Here is a 20,630-nt window from a genome sequence, read left to right on the forward strand (position 1 = left end):
TAATAAAGTAGAGACTATCTCATAATTTATTGAATACTGCGCTGACAGCGAGACCCAGAATGGTTGTGTGGGTGCAGCCATTCTGTAACGGCCGTGAGCACACAGGTTGTTTGCCCTCACTGTCCCATGGCTGACAGAGCTGTGGCTTGCTCCCACTGCCCAGGGTCACGAGAGGGTTGGACCCCAGATGGCTAGCCTGTGAAAATAGCCAAATAACAAATCTGAAGTAGTTTCTATGAATGCGTATGGCTTTTGCACCATCGTAAACTTGCAGAATCTTAAGTTGAACCATCATAAATCAGGCACCATCGGGGCGCCTGGGTGGCTCAGTCATTGGGCGTCTGCCTTCGGCTCAGGTCATGATCCCAGCGTCCTGGGATTGAGCCCCGCATTGGGCTCCCTGCTCCGCGGGAAGCCTGCTTCTCCCTCTCCCACTCCCCTGCTTGTGTTCCCTCTCTCGCTCTCTCTCTCTCAAATGGATGAGTGAATTCTTAAAAAAAAAATAAATAAAATAAATAAATAAAAAATAAATCAGGCACCATCTACAAGCTCCTCATGCCTTAAAAAATTTGAGATGTAATTTATACGCAGTGAAAAACACCAATCTGAAGTATACAGTTCAGTGAGTTTTGACAAGTACATATACTTGTGAAACCCACACCCTTATAAAGTGTAGAAGTAGGTCCATACTTGAACGGTTGATAGATTTTTTGACAAAGGCACCAAACAATGTCAATAGGGAAAACTATAACTGTATCATGAACGGAACCCAAACCTTCTTATGTCTTATTAACTTTCTCCACAGACAGATATAAAAATCTTCCCACGGCTTCCAGAAAGCTACAGTTCCTGGAGTTACAGAAGGACTTAGTAGATGATTTTAGGATACGATTAACTCAGGTGATGAAAGAAGAGACTAGAGCTTCCCTTGGCTTTCGATACTGTGCGATTCTCAATGCCGTGAACTATATCTCAACAGTACTAGCAGATTGGGCTGACAATGTTGTAAGTTAATGTACTTTTATTCATTTATTTTAACATTTTTTAAGTTTATTATTATTATTATTTTATTAATCTCTACACCCAACGTGGGGCTTGAACTCATGACCCTGAGATCAAGAGTTACATGCTCTTCTGACTGAGCCAGCCAGGTGCTCCGTTAATGTGCCTTTTTTTTTAAAAAGATTTTATTTATTTATTTGAGAGAGAGAGAATGAGAGACAGAGAGCACGAGAGGGAAGAGGGTCAGAGGGAGAAGCAGACCCCACCCTGAGCAGGGAGCCCGATGTGGGACTCGATCCCGGGACTCCAGGATCATGACCTGAGCCGAAGGCAGTCGCTTAACCAACTGAGCCACCCAGGCGCCCCCGGTTAATGTGCTTTTATATTAAATAATAGATTAGTAGTTTTAACAGTTTTACCTTTTGAAGTGTTGAATTTATAGCATGCAGAAAGTACACAGTAGGTAGAATAACAATTAGGCCAAATAATGTATGATTAAATTACATATTTTTCTCAATTAAGTCTCAAATGGTTAAATAATCCCAATATTTTAGTCATTAGAAAAGAAAGCCAACTTTTCATGAAATAATTGTCTATAGAATGAACCTTTTTCTTCTGTGGACTTGGGAAATATTCATGTATGGTAACTGCCATCTCAGAAAAAGCTAAGGTTGAATAATGGTGTCAAAATCAATAAAATCCAGGACTTTAAGAAAGATAAAATAATAGCATTTGAGGGGCGCCTGCTGGCTCAGTTGGTGGAAAATGTGACTCTTGGTCTTGGGGTCATTGAGTTCGAGCCCCACACAGAGATTACATAAAAAAATAAAATAAATAAAATAATAATAATATTGGCTACCTTTTGAATGCCTTCAAAACATGAGTAAATAGAAGGGCACTGTGTGGCCCAGTTGGTTAAGCATCCAACTCTTGGTTTTGGCTCAGGTCATGATCTCGGGTGAGATTGAGCCCTGGATCAGGCTTGGGATTCTCTTTCTCTACCTGTGCCCCTCCTGCTTGTGCTCTTGCTTTCTCTCTCTCTCAAATAAATAAATCTTTAAAAAAGAAACAAAACATGAGTAAATAGAATAATAAAAGGGACTCCCATGTGCCTATGACCCAGCTTCTTACACCAATTTTTTTTTCTTTTCTTTTTTTTTCTTAAGATTTTATTTCTTTGACAGAGAGAGAGAGCACAAGCAGGGGGAGTGGTAGGCAGAGGGAGAGGGAGAGAAGCAGGCTCCCCACTGAGCAGGGAGCCCGATGTGGGGCTCAATCCCAGGACCCCATGACCTGAGCCAAAGGCACTTAACCGACTGAGCCACCCAGGTACCCCACCAATTTTGTTTTTTTGAGCTTCTCCATCCCCCACCCTTGATTATTTTGAAGATCTTAGATATATTTCATGATAAGTAGTTCAAAATGTATCTCTAAAAGAAACTCCTTAAAAAAAAAAAACATAACCACAATACCATTATCGCATCATCCAAAAAAATTAATTTCTTATAGTGAGAGGTATCTTTCAAATAAGTCTAAAAATCAAAACCTTGGGTCTGGTTAGCAAGTATTATAAGGCCTTTTACGTCCAAGAATTTTATTTATCTTTCCTTTTTCCACACAATTCTGTGTGTTGACAGATTTGGTGTGCCTAAATTAATTAATTAATTAATTTAAAGATTTATTTATTTGAGAGTGTGCGAACGCTTGAGAGCGGGGGCAGGGGCAGAGGAAGAGGGAGAGAAAGAATCCCAAGCCGACTCCTGCTGAGCGCAGACCCCGTGCTCCATCTCACAGCCCTGAGATCATGACCTAAGCCGAAATCAAGAGTTAGCGGCTTACTGACTATGCCACCCAGGTGCCCCTGTATTTACGCATCTTTTAAAGGCATCCCAAAGGTATCAAATATTATTATTTTTATTTTATTTATTTTTTAATGTAATCTCTATGTGGGGACTCAAACTGAGCCACCCAGGTGCCCCTGCCTAAATATAATTATTAATTATTAATTTCTGTTTACTTTTTTTTTAAACACTTTTTTTTTTTTTTAAGATTTTATTTATTTGAGAGAGAGAGAATGAGTGAGAGAGAGCATGCACACGAGAGAGGGGAGGGTCAGAGGGAGAAGCAGACTCCCTGCTCAGCAGGGAGCCCGATGTGGGACTCGATCCCGGACTCCAGGATCATGACCTGAGCCGAAGGCAGTCGCTTAACCAACTGAGCCACCCAGGCGTCCCTGTTTACTTTTTTTTATTAATCCAAGGAATATATTGGCTATCAAGGCATTTGGTAGCCAGATTTTCCAACATGTACTTCTGGCCAAAAGTGAAGAAACTTAATTAGCCTTTATAGCCTTAACATAGATTAATTCCTTTGGATATTTTACATACTAGAATGATCTCAGAGGGTCTCCAGGAACTCCTTGGACAGGGTGCCCTTGGGTTTGGAATCACTCTTGCATGATCATCTGTATGAATACAGAAATCAGCTTGGGTTTTCACCAGTGTGTCCCATGAAGTAGGTTTCATGAAGGAAGTATTAGCAGAGAATTAACATGGCCATAAAACAGTGATATATATATTAAATGGTAAAAAAGCTATACTGAGATACATTATAAAGTATTATATGATTGTGTCATGAAATGAAAATAGGAAAGTAAAACAACAAAACAACTATAATTTTAACTCTAAGACTTAAAAATACCACTTATAAAAAGTGGTAGGTAAAGTGGGAATTGAAAAATTCCAGTGTAAAATAATTAGAAAGATTGATTAAGGATTGGTGATAAGTTCATAGGATACTAGAAAACATAATTTTTGAGTGTGTACAGATGAGTCACAAAGATGGACAAGGTAAATGAAATGTCTGTACATTGTCAAATCTTAATACAATAAAATAAAAAATAAAAGGAGAAATGAAATATAGTCAAACACAGGCATTTAAAAATATTCAATGCCTGAGTTAGAGAGTCTGGAAAATGTACCAAGAATATATTTTATTTGTTTACTTTGTTGTTGTTTTAAGTTTTTATTTAAAAGAATATATTTTAAATTATGAATTTATGACAAAAATTGTATAATGCTAGTGCATTATATAGAAGAAAATGTGTTCCCTTACTGTGAAAGAACAAACGAAACAAAAAAGTCTTCATCTTAATTAAATACAGGGTAATAAACCAAAAAAATAGGAAACAAAAATAAATATAATAATAACAAATAAAAACAAGATGAAAACTTGAGAAACACAATCATAGTTTATTCTAATCTGGACTCTGGCTGGGACAACTATTTAAAGCCTTTTTTCTACAAAAACATTAACTGAAATCCATGTATGTAATATCATTCTGCTGAGCAAGGAAAATAAGACACAAAATAATTATTTCATAGGATGAATATAATGTAGAGTGTAATGATCAATGCATTTCTGTTTATAAAGTCACCTAATTAGAATACATTTTTTCATTGTGTACTTTCATGTGTTGTTTTCCTCATTTTAGTAAGTGCTTTCTTCACTCAGCCCCCACGCTGCTCCATTTTCTGCTAAGCTTTGTCATAAAACAAATTGTCATTCCTGATTCTTGTGCCAGATGATGTAATAAGAGACTCATTCAAGGCCAGATTTTTAGCTTCAGTGAATTATTTGTGGAACATCATTAACTACTTTACTTGGTGCCATAGTCTGTTAACAACGATGAATTGGCCATCATCCCTCTCCTTAGGAAATTTATCATCTGATGCTGAATTAACTGGTCCTTCTGTCAACAGAATAATAACTGAATTTAGACTTACTCTTCAAATCATGAATGAGTTCTTTGTCCTTGCATGTTCTCATAGTACAAATTCTGTTTAACATCAAAAATTATTTAACCAGTGATGCCTGGGTGGCTCAGTTGGTTAAGCGTCTGCCTTCGGCTCAGGTCATGATCTCAGGGTCCTGGGATTGAGCCCCATGTCGGGCTCCCTGCTCTGCGGGGAGTCTGTTTCTCCCTCTCCCTCTACTGCTCCCCGTTTGTACTCTCTCACTCTCTCTGTTGAATAAATAAATAAAATCTTTAAAAAAAATTATTTAACCATCTTCATGGTCCTTCAGCCTATAAATGCTTAACAATAAAATTAAAGCTCTTGTATTTCCTAGGTAGAAAAAAGAAGAGTGGACAGAGTTCACCTTCCATTCATTTAGATTCTATACTAATAGCTGTCTGACTATTGCCAGATTATGCCAAGCCCGACATACCCAGCCCTTCAGAGTCAGGAATTTTTGAGTTGTAGGTGACAGAACCCCAATTGATGCTGGCCTGAGTGGGGGTCAGGGGCTGGAGAGAGGAGGTGAGGAATTTGTGTAACTGAAAGTATTAGGCATGGCTGCCCTACACTCGTTCACTTCTGGCTTCATTCTCAGGCAGGCTCTGGGGGGTGTGGCCACAGGTACCAAGGTACTCCAAGCTCACATTGTCCTTCAGCAACCTCAAAAGGACAAGTGCCTCTTCTCAGATAGTTTGAGCAGAAAATACCAACTTGGCTTTTCACATGTCCATCCGTGAACAGTCACTAGTGTGGCCATATCCAGTCCCCTGTCAGTGGACATTTAGGCTGTTTTTAATCTTTTGCTAATTATCTACAGCATTATTCGTATTAGAAAAAATATTTTTTCTACCCTACTGAAAATGCCACTGTAAAAATGACATTTTATTTTTCTTAACTCTCATAAATCTGCTGGGTTTACTACAATTCTCAGTCTGTGTCTGGAAAAAATGAGTACCCAAAGAAGTTAGCCATCAGGCAAATGCAAATTAAAATCACAGTGAGACCTCTACCTCTGAAACCAATAATACATTATATGTTAATTAATTGAATTTAAATAAAAATAAATAAAAAATAAAATCACAATGAGATGGGGTACCTGGCTGGCTCAGTTGGTTGAGCATCCAACCCTTGATTTTGGCTCAGGTCATGATCTCAGGGTCATGAGATCCAGCCCCACGTTGGGCTCTATGCTGGGTGAGGAGTCTGCTTGAGATTCTCTTTCTCCCTTTCCCTCTGCCACCCACCCCCACTGCTTACACTCACACTCTATCTCAAAAAAAAAAAAATCACAGTGAGATACAACTAAATATAAACTAAGATGGCTATACTAAAAAAGATAGTAAGTGTTATTAGTTCAGATGTGGAGAAATTTGAGTGGTCACACATGGCTGGTGCAGTCACTGGGGAGAATAGTCTGTCATATCCTCAAATAGTTAAAGAATTACCATATGATCCAGCAATTCTACTTCTAGGTATATCCAAGAGAAATGAAGACAATTATCTACACAAAAACTTACACACAAATGTTCATAGTGGTATTATTCATAAAGACAAAAAGGTGGAAAGAACCCAATTATCTGTCAACTGATGAATGGATAAATAAAATAGATATATATAAATAAAATGTAAATGTAAATATAATGGAATATTATTCAGTAATGAAAAGAAATTAAGTCCTGATACATATTACAACATAGATGAACCTTGAAAACATACTAAGTGAAAGAAGCCAGTCACAAAGAACCATAAATTATATAATTACATTTCTATGAAACGTCCAGAACAGGCAAGTCGACAAAGACAGGAAGATCAGTGGTTGCCTACGGTTGGGGGTGGCATGCAGGCAAGGGATTGGGAGATGATGGTTAAGTGTGGGGTATCTTTTTGGGGTAATGGAAACATTCTAAAATTGACTCTGGTGATAAATGCACAACTCTGAATATATGCTAAAAGCCAATGAATTGTCCACTTGAAATGAATGAGATGTAGTACATGAATTATATTTCAAGCTGTTAAAAAAGAAGTATCTTAATGACCATATTGACCTATTTTTGCTTTCAGTTCTTCCTACAACTTCAACAGGCAGCACTGGAGGTCTTTGCAGAGAATAACACCCTCAGTAAGTTGCAGCTGGGACAGCTAGCCTCGATGGAGAGTTCTGTCTTTGATGACATGATTAACCTGCTGGAACGTTTAAAGCATGACATGTTGACCCGCCAAGTAGACCACGTTTTTAGAGAAGTTAAAGAAGCTGCAAAATTGTATAAAAAAGAAAGGTAGGTCCTTTTGTATTTACTGACAATTCAACTATCAAATCCAGTTTGCTAAAAATTGAAAGATGATAAATACCTATTTTTCTCAAATTATTCCAAAAATTAGAAGAGGAAGGAAAACTTCCTAATTCATTCCATGAGGCCAGCATTACCCTGATACCGAAACCAGATAAAGCCACCACAAAAAAAGAGAATTACAGGCCAATCTCCCTAATGAATATAGATGCAAAAATCCTCAACAAAATACTACCAAGCCAAACCCAGCAGTCCATTAAAAAAAAATCATTCTCCACAATCAAGTGGGATTTATTCCTGGGTTGCAAGAGTAGTTCAATATTTGCAAATCAGTCAGCGACACACATTTACATCAGTAGGAGAAAGGATAACCATATAATCATTTCAGTAGATGCAGAAAAAACATTTGACAAAGTATAACATCCATTCATGGTAAAAAACCCTCAACAAATTAGGTTTAGAGGGAGCATACCTCAACATAATAAAGGCCATATATGAAAATCCCACAGTGAACATCATCCTCAGTGGGGAAAAGCTGAGAGCCTTTCCCCCTAAGGTCAGAACAAAACAGGGATGTCCACTCTCACCACTTTATTCAATCTAATACTGGAAGTCCTAACCACAGCAATCACACAACAAAAAGAAATAAAAGACATCCAGATCGGTAAGGAAGAAGTAAAACGTTAATTGTTGATGACCTTATACTGTATATAGAAAACCTGAAAGACTCCACCAACAAACTGGTAGAATAATGAATTCAGTAAAGTCATAGAATACACAATGTACAAAAATCTGTAGCATTTCTATACACCAATAATAAAGAAGCAGAAAAAGAAATTAAGGAAACCATCCCATTTACAATTGTACCAAAAATAATAAGATAACCTAGGAATAAACCTAACTGAAGAGGTGAAAGACCTGTACTCTGAAAACTGTAACACTGATGAAAACAATTGAAGATGGCACAAAGAAATGGAAAGACATTCACTGCTCATGGATTGGAAGAACAAACATTGTTAAAAAGTCTATGCTACCCAAAGCAATCTACACGTTTAATGCAATCCCTGTCAAAATACCAACAGCATTTTTCACAGAGCTAGAACAAATAATCCTAAAATTTGTATGGAACCACAAAAGACTTCGAACAGCCAAAGCAGTCTTGGAAGACAAATAAAAAGCATGGCTGGAAGCATCACGATTCCAGACCTTAATTACAATACAAAGCTGTAGGCATCAAAACAGTACAGTACTGACAAAAATAGACACCTAGATCATAGAACAGAATAGAAAATCCAGAAATAAATCCATGATTATATGGTCAATTAATCTTCCACAAAGCAGGAAGGAAAAATGGGAAAAAGACAGTCTCCACAACAAATGGTGTTGGGAAAACTGGTCAGCAACATGCAGAAGAATGAAACTGGACCACTTTTCTTACCATACACAAAAATAAATTCAAAATGGATTAAAGACCTAAATATGAGACCTGAAACCATAAAAATCCTAGAAGAAAACCATAGCAACATTTTTCTAGATAGGTCCCCTGAGGCAAGGGAAACAAAAGCAAAAAATAAGCAATTGGAACTTTATCAAAATAAAAAGCTTCTGTATAGCGAAGGAAACAGTCAAGAAAACTAAAAGGCAACCTACAGAATGGGAGAAGTTATGTATCCAAAATACATATAGGGGCGCCTGGGTGGCTCAGTTGGTTAAGCGACTGCCTTCGGCTCAGGTCATGATCCTGGAGTCCCTCGATCGAGTCCCACATCGGGCTCCCTGCTCGGCAGGGAGTCTGCTTCTCCCTCTCCCACTCCCCGTTTGTGTTCCCTCTCTCGCTATGTCTTTCTCTGTCAAATAAATAAATAAAATCTTTAAAAAACAAACAAAAAACCAAAATACATAAAGAACTTCTAAAACTCAACACCCAAAAAATAAATAGTCCAATTAAAAAATGGGCAGGGGTGCCAGGGTGGCTTAGTTGAGCGTCCAACTCTTTTTTTTTTAAGATTCTATTTATTTGACAGAGAGAGACACAGCGAGAGAGGGAACACAAGCAGGGGGAGTGGGAGAGGGAGAAGCAGGCTTCCCGCTGAGCAGGGAGCCCGATGCGGGGCTCGATCCCAGGACCCTGGGATCATGACCTGGGCCAAAGGCAGACGCTTAACAACTGAGCCACCCAGGCGCCCCAAATATATTTATTTTCTCAGACAGCTTTTCATGCTGGGCGGTACATCGTTTCTTATCCAAAGTGCACTTCCCCGAATTTGAAAGGATCTGTTAGATCTTTTTTTTTTAAAGATTTTATTTATTTATTTGAGAGAGAGAGAATGAGAGAGAGCACATGAGAGGGGGGAGGGTCAGAGGGAGAAGCAGACTCCCTGCCGAGCAGGGAGCCCGATGCGGGACTCGATCCCAGGACTCCAGGATCATGACCTGAGCCGAAGGCAGTCGCTTAACCAACTGAGCCACCCAGGCGCCCCGGATCTGTTAAATCTTTAAAAACACCACGTTTTGGGGCACCTGGGTGGCTCAGTCGTTAAGCGTCTGCCTTTGGCCCAGGTCATGATCCCAGGGTCCTGGGATCGAGCCCCACATCAGGCTCCCTGCTCGGCGGGAAGCCTGCTTCTCCCTCTCCCACTCCCCCTGCTTGTGTTCCCTCTCTCGCTGTGTCTCTGTCAAAAAAATAAATAAAATCTTAAAAAAAAACACCACGTTTTGAAAATCTTGTAGTCACACTTAACGTGCCACAGGCCGTGCTGCTCTTGTGTCTTGCAGGTGGCTGTCGTTGCCGTCGCAGGCCGAGCAAGCGGTGATGTCCCTGTCTAGCTCGGCCTGCCCACTCCTGCTCACGCTCAGAGACCGCTCCCTTCAGCTGGAGCAGCAGCTCTGCTTCTCCTTGTTTAAAATTTTCTGGCAAATGCTTGTGGAGAAGCTGGATGTATACATCTACCAAGAAGTAAGTAAGAGGAGGCCGCATGTCGGGGCTGTGAGGATCAAGGCGGCCGTTACAGGACCTGCTCTTTGTTTCAGATCATTCTTGCTAATCACTTCAATGAAGGAGGAGCGGCTCAGTTGCAGTTTGATATGACTCGGAATCTGTTTCCCTTGTTCTCCCACTATTGCAAGAGACCAGAAAATTATTTTAAACAGTAAGCTCAATATTTAACAGTGACTACTAAGCGTTTAGACGAGGTTGATTCCTTTTTTTTTCTCTAACAACTCTCCGGTTCCAGTGATGTTTGATGGGATAAATAGAGCATCAATTGAAATTTAAAAACATGCACTGTGAACCCAGATAACCTAAGATGTGATTCATGATTCCCCAGGTTTATCAAAAATGGATCTAAATTATGTGTTAGGCTTTTTGTTGCTTGCACTTGGTTTAATGCTCCTATTTGCATGTTACTGGAGAGAGAAAATGCGAACAAGTGCAGTTCTGCCACATTCAAGTAGAAGAAATTGAAAATATGCTTAGTACCTAATAGTAAGCCAGGCCTGAAGAAAATTTGTTTTCCTAAATATTTAGTATTAATTTTGGTTCTAAGCATAACTATAAATGTACGAAAAAGTCTTAGGAGTATTTTTAGAAATTGTTGATTTAAAATTTAAATTATTGGGGGAATTTGAGATTATAAAGTATTCCTTTTAAAGTTATTATAAAATGAAAGATTTATTTTTGCTCAATTTTAGTAAGTTATCTGATTTTGTTTCTCTTTCCATATTCTAATCTAGCTAAAGTCTTAGCTACATTTAATAGGCTATTGTGTTAGTATCATTATTATATTTTGGGAAGTAATAGATACATATTGAAAACAATGGTCCTGTTACATTAATCTATTAAATATAAACACTGTACAAATACATAGTCCTAATGTGTTGAAAGAGCCAAATAAGAAATCCATCAATACTTTTTACAGAGGGCATATGGACAGTGCAGAGAAGCTGTTTAGTTTCGAAAATATTGTGGAATAATGTGGATGACACAGATAATGGATATCTCATTTCCCTCCTACCTTTTTTTTTTTTAAACAGTGTAAAAGAAGCCTGTATTGTTTTGAACCTGAACGTCGGTTCTGCCCTACTTCTGAAAGATGTCCTCCAGTCCGCTTCAGGGCAGCCTCCTGCCACAGAGGCATTAAATGAAGTTGGAATTTACAAACTGGCTCAACAAGATGTTGAGATTCTACTTAATTTGAGGACAAACTGGCCTAACACTGGAAAATAATGCATCCTTTTTTGTTTTGGAGTTTTTGTTTTTGTTTTTAACAAAGAGGAAGCCAATTGGATTTCAAGTTATATGATGACGTTCTGAATTAATGAAACTGGACAATTGAAAACTTTATAGAATCATTTATTATCTTGGACTTATGGTGTTATTAAAATGCTGACCATATTTTCTCAGTCCTCTTGTTCCTAAGAAAACAAAAACAAAACTCAGAAGCCAGGAAAACTCAGAGTAATTTCATTTACAAATATAAATGCTAAGTATGTCTGTTGAATAAGATACAAGAGCAGAGATAATAAATTACAACGAATTTTCAATTTCCTATGCTAATTAAGGGAGACTATTGTAGATAAACGTAGCAAATAAATTTTTAAAAAAATCAATTTAGAATGCATGTTTATAATTGAAGTTCCTGTATTTGGTTTGGAAATTCACTCTATTTCCCGTAAGAAAACACGAGATGGTGACTAAAACAGAATTGCTCTCATTTTCCACAAATGTCCTTACATTTAGAATCCTTCCTAGGAGCGCCTAGGTGGCTCAGTTGGGTGAATGTCGGACTCTAGGTTTCGGCTTAGGTCATGATCTCAGGGTCATGATCTCAGGGTTGTGGGATCAAGCCCCATGCATTGGCCTCCACGGTCGGTGGGGAGTCTGCTGGAGATTCCCGCTCTCTTCTCTACCCCCCTACCCTTGTGTGCACTACCCACTCTCTCTCTCATAAAGAAATCTTTATAAATAAATGAATGAATGAATCAATAAATGCCCTTCCTAGTTCCATTCATATGACAGTAGGCAGCCTTTCCGTTTGGATGAAACATTTCAGGCCAGAGCGCTGTGTTTGTCTTTCCCCTGGGGTAGGGATGGGAACTAAACAGTTTTTGTTTAGTGTTTATGTAAGTGAGAATGAGATAGAAATCTTTAACTTTTTTTTTCTTCCAACTTTTCCCTGGCTCTGGACTCTGTTACATAATGATTTCTTGATTAATAAATCCTCAGAGAACAAAATAAAGGAATTGAGTTCCATTGGTTAGAAGCCTTCTACAACTATCAAATTTTATTCCTTTTTTTTTTTTTTTTTCTGACTTAGCATTTAGTTAGTACTTTTCAAGCTGTAATACCTCAAATCTAAAATTGTCGGGCTGGCATGCAACCCATACTGGTTTTTTTTGTTTGTTTTTAAGTAAGCTCTGCGCCCAATGTGGGGCTTGAACTCATGACCCTGAGATCAAGAGTCTCATTCTCTACTGACTGAGCCAGCCAGGCGCCCACAACCTATACTATCAATAAACATTTACTTGGTGATATATAACTTTGAGGAAATAACTCTGAGAGAACTTCTATTGCTCCGTATTTTATAGAGAGATTTTCCAACTAGTGTATTGGGAACAAAGCTTTTCTGTTAGTTCTAGCAGACTGGAGCTTCTCTCCCACATTTCTTTGAGAACTGCTGGGCTTTCCCATTGAGAAAAGAATTAATCTGCCCCAGGAACTTCCTAATTCCAGACTTGACTGTCACCCCTTGCTTTCTAGATAGCTGAAAGTTTCAAGGGAATGAAATGTTTCTGTCAAAAGGTAGGAACTTCTGTTTTAAATTATATTACTTGTACTTCAAAGTCATGTAATGTCATTTAAATATCAGCCATGTAAAAATAAACTTACACTTCAGATCTGAATTTTTCCAAAGTTATTACATGTCCATCATCTTTTAAAACTTCATCTTCATTCAACAGACCCAGGGTTTTTAGGCCTGTAAAATCAGAATGAGAAGAAGGGAAAATTTACGAAGTGAGCATTATTTTCAACTAGGGAACGTTAAGGACTGAGCACACACTGTTCGTCAGCGGGTGGAGGGTACTGACCTTCTCTGTACCGCGCAAATGATACAGTGCCTTTCTCTGAAGTGTCCATCATCTCAAACATAGACACAATGTTAGAGTGGTCCATAAAGAAAGGAAAAGCCACGCCTGTTATTTTGGCAATTCTCAGTCGTTCCAGTATAGATACTAAATACTCTCTTGGCTTTTCTGTAAAAGAATAGTTCCAATTCTTTCTGACATAAAATTAAGATACATCACAAATGGAAACAATCATTTAATAATTATTAAATAACTATGTTCAAAGTACTGTACTAGGCACTGGGGTCACAGACCTTGCTTACAAGTAAAACAAGACATTAGACAATTAATTACATATATAAAGTGCTCTACCCCACATATGGGACCTGAGCATTTTTTTAAAAAGCTCCTCAGGTGATTCTAATTTGCAGACAAGCGTCGAAAACCAAAAAAAAAAAAAAAAAGGTACAACATGATGCATGGAAGAAGGTAGCCAGCTAAAAGGGATAAAATATAAATAAAAACAAAGACTCTTAGGGGCACCTGGGTGGCTCAGTTGGTTAAGCATCTACCTTCGGCTCAGGTCATGATCCAGGGGTCCTGGGATCGAGCCCCCGTGTCGGGCTCTCTGCTGAGCAGGGAGTCTGCTTCTCCCTCTCCCACTCCCTGCTGCTCCCCCTGCTTGTGCTCGCTCTTTGTCAAATAAATAAGTAAAATCTTAAAAAAAAAAAAAGACTTTCTTGAGAATTTCGTAGATATATAAAAGTAGGAAAGTATAATGAACCCATCAACCAACTTTAACTGTTAAAATTTGTGGCCAGTCTCATTTCACCATCATCTCATCCAGGTCCCCTCTTCCTGTATTATTTTGAAGTCAATTACAGTGATAATATTTCATTAATACATATTTGAGCATGTATCTCTAAAAGATAAGGACTTCTTTTGAGATGTAACTGACATGTAGCATTGTGTAATACATGTAATTACATAACATGTTGATCTGATACATTTATAGTTTGCAATATGATTGTCACTGTAGTATTAGCTACACCTTTATCACATCACATAATTATCATTTCTTTTTTGGGGCAGGAATAATTAAGATCTAGTCTCTCAGCAAGTTTAATGTTTATCATACAGTAATACCTTCTGTAAGCACTATGCTGTGCTTTCGATTTCCAAGACTGACCTACGAGTTGCAGGTACATACCCTTAAACAACAGCTCTCCTACTCCCCCACCACTCACCATTCTACTCTGTTTTTACAACTGGCTTTTTTAGATTCCCCATATAAGTGATATCATGCAGTATTTGTCTTTCTCTCACTTAGCTCACTTAGCATATCCTCAAGGGGCATCCACGTTGCAAATGGCAGGATTTCCTTTTCTCTCATGGCTGAATAATATTCCATTGTATAAATATACCACATCTTCATTATTCATTCATCTGTAGACAGACACTTAGGCTGTTTCCATATCTTGGCTATCGTTAATTATGCAGCAATAAACATGAGGGTGCAGATCTCTCTTTCAGATCCTGTTTTCATTTCCTTTGGATATATACCCAGAAGTGGAATTGCTGGGGCATACGGTAGTTCTGATTTTTTTTTTTTTTTTTTTTTTTTGAGGAACCACCATACTGTTTTCCACAGTGGCTGCACCAATTTACATTCCCACCAACAGTGCACAAGGGTTCCTTTCTCTCCACATTCTTGTTATCTTTGCCTCTTTGACACTAGCCATTCCAACACATGTGAGGTGGTATCTCATTTTGGTTTTGATTTGCATTTCCCTGATAATTAGGGAACATCTTTTAATGTACCCGCAGGCCATTGTATATCTTCTTTGAAAAATGTCTATTTAGTTCCTCTGCCCATTTTTTTTAGTTTATTTTTTTATAGTAATCTCTACACCCAACATGGGGCTCAAACTCATGACCCCAAGATCAAGAGTCCCGTGCTCTCTTGACTGAGCCAGCCAGGCGCCCCGCCTTGCCCATTCTTAAATCAGATTTTTTGCTATTGAGTTGTAGGAGTTCTTTATACATTTTAGATCTTGTTGTTTTTTTTTTTTTTTTAAAGATTTTATTTATTTATTTGACAGAGAAAGACATAGCGAGAGAGGGAACACAAACGGGGAGTGGGAGAGGGAGAAGCAGATTCCCTGCCGAGCAGGAAGCCCGATGCGGGACTCGATCCCGGGACTCCAGGATCATGACCTGAGCCGAAGGCAGTCGCTTAACCAACTGAGCCACCCAGGCGCCCTATACATTTTAGATCTTAACTGATACATAGTTTGCAAATGTTTTCTCCCATTATATAGGTTGGCTTTTCATTTTGTTGATCCTTTCTTTTGTGGTGCAGAAGCTTTTAAGTTTGATGTAGTCCCAGTTGTTGATTTTTTTATTTTGTTGTTTGTGTTTTTGGTGTCATATCTGAAAAATCATTGCCAAGACCATGTCAGGGAGCTTCTTTCCTGTATTTTCTTCTAGGAGTCTTATGGTATCAGGTTGTCCCACAAATCTTATGAATTGTGAACACTTTTTAAAAATAAAAAAGTAGGGGCGCCTGGGTGGCATCTGACTTCAGCTCAGGTCATGATCCCAGAGTCCTGGGATCAAGTCCCACGTCTGGCTCCGTGCTCAGCAGGGAGTCTGCTTCTCTCCCTCTCCCTCTGCCCCTTCCCCCTGCTCATGCACTGGCTTGCGCTCTCTCTCAAATAAATAAAATCTTACAAAAAATAGTAAAGAAAATTTAAAAAGTAAAAGTGAATTTAAAGATTTTATTTATTTATTTGAGACAGAATGAGAGAGAGAGAGAGCTCATGAGAGGGGGGAGGGTCAGAGGGAGAAGCAGACTCCCTGCCGAGCAGGGAGCCCGATGCGGGACTCGATCCAGGGACTCCAGGATCATGACCTGAGCCGAAAGGCAGAACTGAGCCACCCAGGCGCCCAGTAAAAGTGAATTTAGATGCTATAATGTTTATGTCTGTAGTCTATAATTTATAATCTGCCTGCTTCTAAAAATGTTTTTAAAATGCTTACAACAGAAATAATAAAGATATTAACTTTAAAGAGGGGCACCTGGGTGGCTCAGTTGGTTGGGCATCTTCCTTTGGCTCAGGTCATGATCCCAGGGTCCTGGGATGGGAGTCCCACATTGGGCTCCTTTTTATTTTTATTTTTTTAAAAATATTTATTTATTTATTTATTTGAGAGAGAGAGAGCACAAGAGGGGGGGAGCGGGAGAGGGAGAAGCAGACTCCCTGCTGAGCAGGGAGCCCGATGCGGGACTCGATCCCGAGACTCCAGGATCATGACCTGAGCCGAAGGCAGTTGCTTAACCAACTGAGCCACCCAGGCGTCCCCACATTGGGCTCCTTAATCAGTGGGGAGACTGTTTCTCCCTCTCCCTGTGCTGCTTCCCCTGCTTGTGTGCTGTCTCTCTCAAAAAAATAAATTAAATTTGAAAAAGATATTAACTTCACAGAAATATTTTATTTTTAAGTAATCTCTCTACCCAACATGGGGATTGAACTCACAACCCCGAGAACAAGAATTGCATGCTCCACTGACTGGGGCAACCAGCCGCCCCTAAAGATATAACTTTTTAAAACATGAAGTGGGGTGCCTGGCTGGATCAGTTGGTTGAGCATCCGACTCTTGGTTTTGGCTCAGGTCATGGTCTCAGGGTCCTGGGATCGAGTACCGTGTCAGGCTCTGCGCTGGACTTGGAAGTTGGCTTGAGATTCTCTCTCCCCTTCCCCCCCCCCCAACTGTGCGCGCTCTCTCTCTCTCTCAAATAAATAAATCTTCAAAAAAATTAAAAAATAAAACATGAAGGGAGGATCCAAATGTTACTAACCACCTAAGTTATATGTCAGCTGATAACGACAATCAGTTTTTCAAGGGAAACAAAACCTCAAGTTCACATCTTAATAACAACAGCTAATAATTACTGAGCCCTCACTATGTGCCTGGTATTCCTCATAACCATCACTTCCCCAAGACCCACAGCTAGTATGAATCCAGGCAATGTGCTCCCTAAAATTTGCAGGCTTTTCCACACTCTATAACTCAAATACAGGAAGTATCTGGAACCCCCAAACCTAGTCCTCCATAACTCTCAAAGATATCTTATCCTCCTTTAACCGTTCCCATAGCAGCATCTGTCATCTCAGTTACAACTGTCTCCTTTTTAAAAATGAAATTCTAATTTTATTAAAGGCCTCCCCTAAGCATTTATACTCCCTCCCTCCCTAGCACAGAATTGTCACTGGGAAGTGACACGTTTTCCTATCAAATGACTTCAGGTTATGTTAGGTTTTGCTGTTAAATGAGTTGTGAAAATGTGGTTTTCAGGGCTGTTAGAATTTTGGAGTTGAGGACGTGGGACTGTAGACCTATTCCCTCATTAGTAGTAAATGCAATCCAACTATCTAGTCTTATTTTCCATAAATCCCTCACGATCCAAGCTTTTCAAAGGGATACATGTCATAACGCCAGAGGCTTCGTAAAGACCCCAGGTGAAGATAGTGTTTCTTCCTGAGAATCAATCGTACTCTGGTGAGTAATATGAAACATTAATAGTAAGAAATGGATATATCTGTAGAAGAACAAAATTTGTAACTTTTTATGGTAAAACAGGTGACTCCAGAGAAACTTGTCAGGCAGCATCAGGCTAAGGGCTCAGACACCAAAGGTACAAGCCCCCTCTTCTTTGCCATTAAGAGGATCTGGGCAGGGAACTTGGAGGCATTGCCCTGTACTCTGGACACCAGCCAAACCCTTCCTTAGCTTCTCCTCAGTATTTCTTCACCTTTTCCCTGCCTCTCCCACCCCCTTTGGAGTTTGTAGAAATGTTTCAAGAAGTTCACATTGTAGGGCGCCTGGGTGGTTCAGTCGGTTAAGCATCTGCCTTCAGCTTGGGTCATGATCTCGGGTTCTGGGATGGAGCCCCGCATCAGGACCGCTCAGCGGGGAGTCTGCTTCTCCCTCTGCCCCCCACCCCCACCGCCCCGGGTTGTGCGCGCTTATGTGCGCGCTCTCTCTCTCTCAAATAAATGAATAAATAAGATCTTTTTTTAAAAAAAGTTCACATTGTTACAGGGGGTAACAGCATCTCATTGATAATTAGAAGACAAAGGGGCAATGCCCTCCAAATTCTGAGAGCAATATTTTCTAACTGAGAATTTTATCTACCCTAGTTATCATCATGTTTGAGGGTAGGATGAGACACTTTCATATACGTGAGTTCTCAAAATATTTACTGCTCGAACAAAGCACACTGTCTCAGGGAGCCGCTAGAGGATATGTTCCTCTAGAGGAAGGGGGGAAAAAGCAAAAAAGAGGGAGACCCAAGCACCATAAAACAAACAGGCTGTAAGCACAGGAGAGAGGTGAAGAGGATTAGGGTTAGATAGAGGGAAGCCCCTGAATGATTGCCATACAGCACAGCAGGGCAGCTGGACCATCAGTCCAGCCTGGAGCAGTAAGACAGAAAGAGCCGGGGGATGTGCTGCGGGTGGTGATTACAGGATGAATCTCCTTTCCTACTGAGAGGAGATCTCTGCTTGCAACAAAAAGAGGGTATCGATAAATCAGTAGTAATGACACAGAAAATTTAAGTAAACATTTAAAATGTAGTATTATTAATTCCAGGGAAATCAGCAAAGGAAATATAATCATAGCATGCTATATGGATTAGCTGTGGATATTTGCCTAATAATAATGTAAATTCTGACTACTGGTCACACCAAAATTGAATTCTAACTTTATTGGGAAGGTGGGGATGAGTGGGAACAGGTGTGAGTGTGTGTTTGCGCTCGAAGTTTCCTCTTACATAGTATGAGGCTAAATCTAAACCTGGGGGGTTGGGGGAACATTAGTAAGTATGTGCAAGTCTGTGATTTAGAAATATCAAGGTAAATAGCTAAAGGAGTTGGGAATCATTCTGTAGAGTAGGAATCTGGGAGAGGGAGGAACATGCTGTTTTTCACTATAAGCCTTGGAGCGCTTTCTGATTTTTTTTTTTTAAGATTTTATTTATTTATTCATGAGAGACAGAGAGAGACAGATTGAGAGAGAAGCAGAGGGAGAAGCAGGCTCCCAAGGAGCAGGAAGCCCGATGCGGGACTCGATCCCAAGACCCTGGGATCATGACCTGAGCCAAAGGCAGACGCTCAACCATCTGAGCCACCCAGGTGCCCTACTTTTCGATTTTTAAACCCCATACGTATACTTTTATAAAAAATCAAAATGAAACATCTGTTGGTTGCCCCGCATAGGGTTAATTTACATATTACTCATTTAATCTTCCCGGCGTGTCCATAAACTCAGTACTGTTCTCCCCATTTTCCAGAAGAGGACACTGAAGTGCAGGCCCTCGCCCACACTCCCCTAGTACTAAGGACGACCCTCCCCCGAGCCTCCCCCTGCGTGAGGCCCGCGCACCTGGCCAGTGGTAGACACAAAGAGGCCGTTCAAGAAGTACTCGTTCGAGGGCCACGGCGCGGGTTGGCAGAAGGGCTCAAGCAGCCGAGAGGCGGGGGCGAGGGTGCGCGTGGAGCGGGTACCGGGGAGCGGCGCGGGCGTGCAGGGACGGCTGTACCGGGCATTTCTGGGCACCGCCGGGGCGGGGAGGCGGCTGGGACCGAACGCCGAGTGCTAGGCCAGACCCTTACCTGGCCGGAAAAAGAGCAGGGCGCTGGTGAGATAGTTCAGCAACTCCATAATCCGATGTTTTTCCAAATAATTCTTGGCCTGCAGCTCCCTGTCGCCGCCCGCCTGCATTGCTCCGCGTGGGGGCGTTGCTAGGCGACCGGGCGGCGGCGCGGCCGTTGGGCTCCGCCCTCTCCGCCCGGCGCGGTCATGTGACGCGCCTCCCTTGGGGGGCGACCTGGGCCCGGAGTTCAAGACTCCATCACCGAGCGGAAGCCTGGGCGGTGTGGGGTGGGGCCTGCGCCGAGGCCGACGGTGCGCCGTGCGGAGCCCCTGGTGGGCGGGTGGTGCGCTCCCGCCGCCGGGCTGAGGGCTGGGCGTGATGGTCTTTTCCTGTTTTCGTCGCTAGCACCTAGCGCAGTACTTGTTGACCCAAGGAATGAGACCTCAGGTTCCCATAACACAGGATGAACTAACAACGGAAGGAACTTGTGGAATTTTAGAGTATACAGTGGAGAGTCCTCAGTCCCATCTTTAGTATGAGCAGCCTGCCGCACAGCGCGGGCAACGGGGCAGGAAGACAGCCGGTTTTCTCCACTGGATTGGGGGCCAGGGAAGCATGCTGGGACCCTGAGCTCCAACCTCGGCTGCTTAACTAGGCTGCGTGGAGCTGGTCGTATCAGCCAGAGACCCTCTGACAGTAGTTTTGAGGGTATGTCACTGAGCTAGATGGGATGCAGGTGCCTAGGAGGGCCGCTCCTCAGTCGTCGTTGTACCTTCGAAACTACACTCTAGCCTGGGACATCTGTCCCTGAGGGCC

General features: G+C 40.9%; 2 protein-coding genes across 3 annotated transcripts; one reads left to right on the forward strand and one right to left on the reverse strand.

Moving 5' to 3' along the window:
• The first annotated feature begins 785 nt into the window (after window positions 1-785).
• Window positions 786-12,991, forward strand: RINT1 (RAD50 interactor 1). Its single transcript, XM_081800682.1, has 5 exons — window positions 786-1,005; window positions 6,864-7,078; window positions 9,866-10,046; window positions 10,121-10,239; window positions 11,123-12,991. Exons 1-5 carry the CDS (start codon window positions 904-906, stop codon window positions 11,313-11,315), a joined length of 810 nt encoding a protein of 269 aa, XP_081656808.1. The 5' UTR covers window positions 786-903; the 3' UTR covers window positions 11,316-12,991.
• EFCAB10 (EF-hand calcium binding domain 10) lies at window positions 11,426-20,088 on the reverse strand. Of its 2 annotated transcripts, XM_031030879.2 has the most exons (4): window positions 19,834-20,058; window positions 13,178-13,342; window positions 12,978-13,065; window positions 11,426-11,503 (listed from the first exon to the last, which is right to left on the reverse strand). In XM_031030879.2, the coding sequence occupies exons 1-4, from the start codon at window positions 19,940-19,942 to the stop codon at window positions 11,467-11,469; spliced, it is 399 nt and encodes a 132-aa protein (XP_030886739.2). In that variant the 5' UTR covers window positions 19,943-20,058; the 3' UTR covers window positions 11,426-11,466. The 2 variants fall into 2 exon arrangements, with proteins under 2 accessions (XP_030886739.2, XP_030886740.1); XM_031030880.2 differs by lacking the exon at window positions 13,178-13,342 and having other exon boundaries at window positions 19,834-20,088.
• Between the last annotated feature and the right edge of the window lie 542 nt (window positions 20,089-20,630).

This window comes from Leptonychotes weddellii, chromosome 12, assembly GCF_054177405.1.
Source record: "Leptonychotes weddellii isolate Sample4059 chromosome 12, ASM5417740v2, whole genome shotgun sequence".
NCBI lineage: Eukaryota > Metazoa > Chordata > Mammalia > Carnivora > Phocidae > Leptonychotes > Leptonychotes weddellii.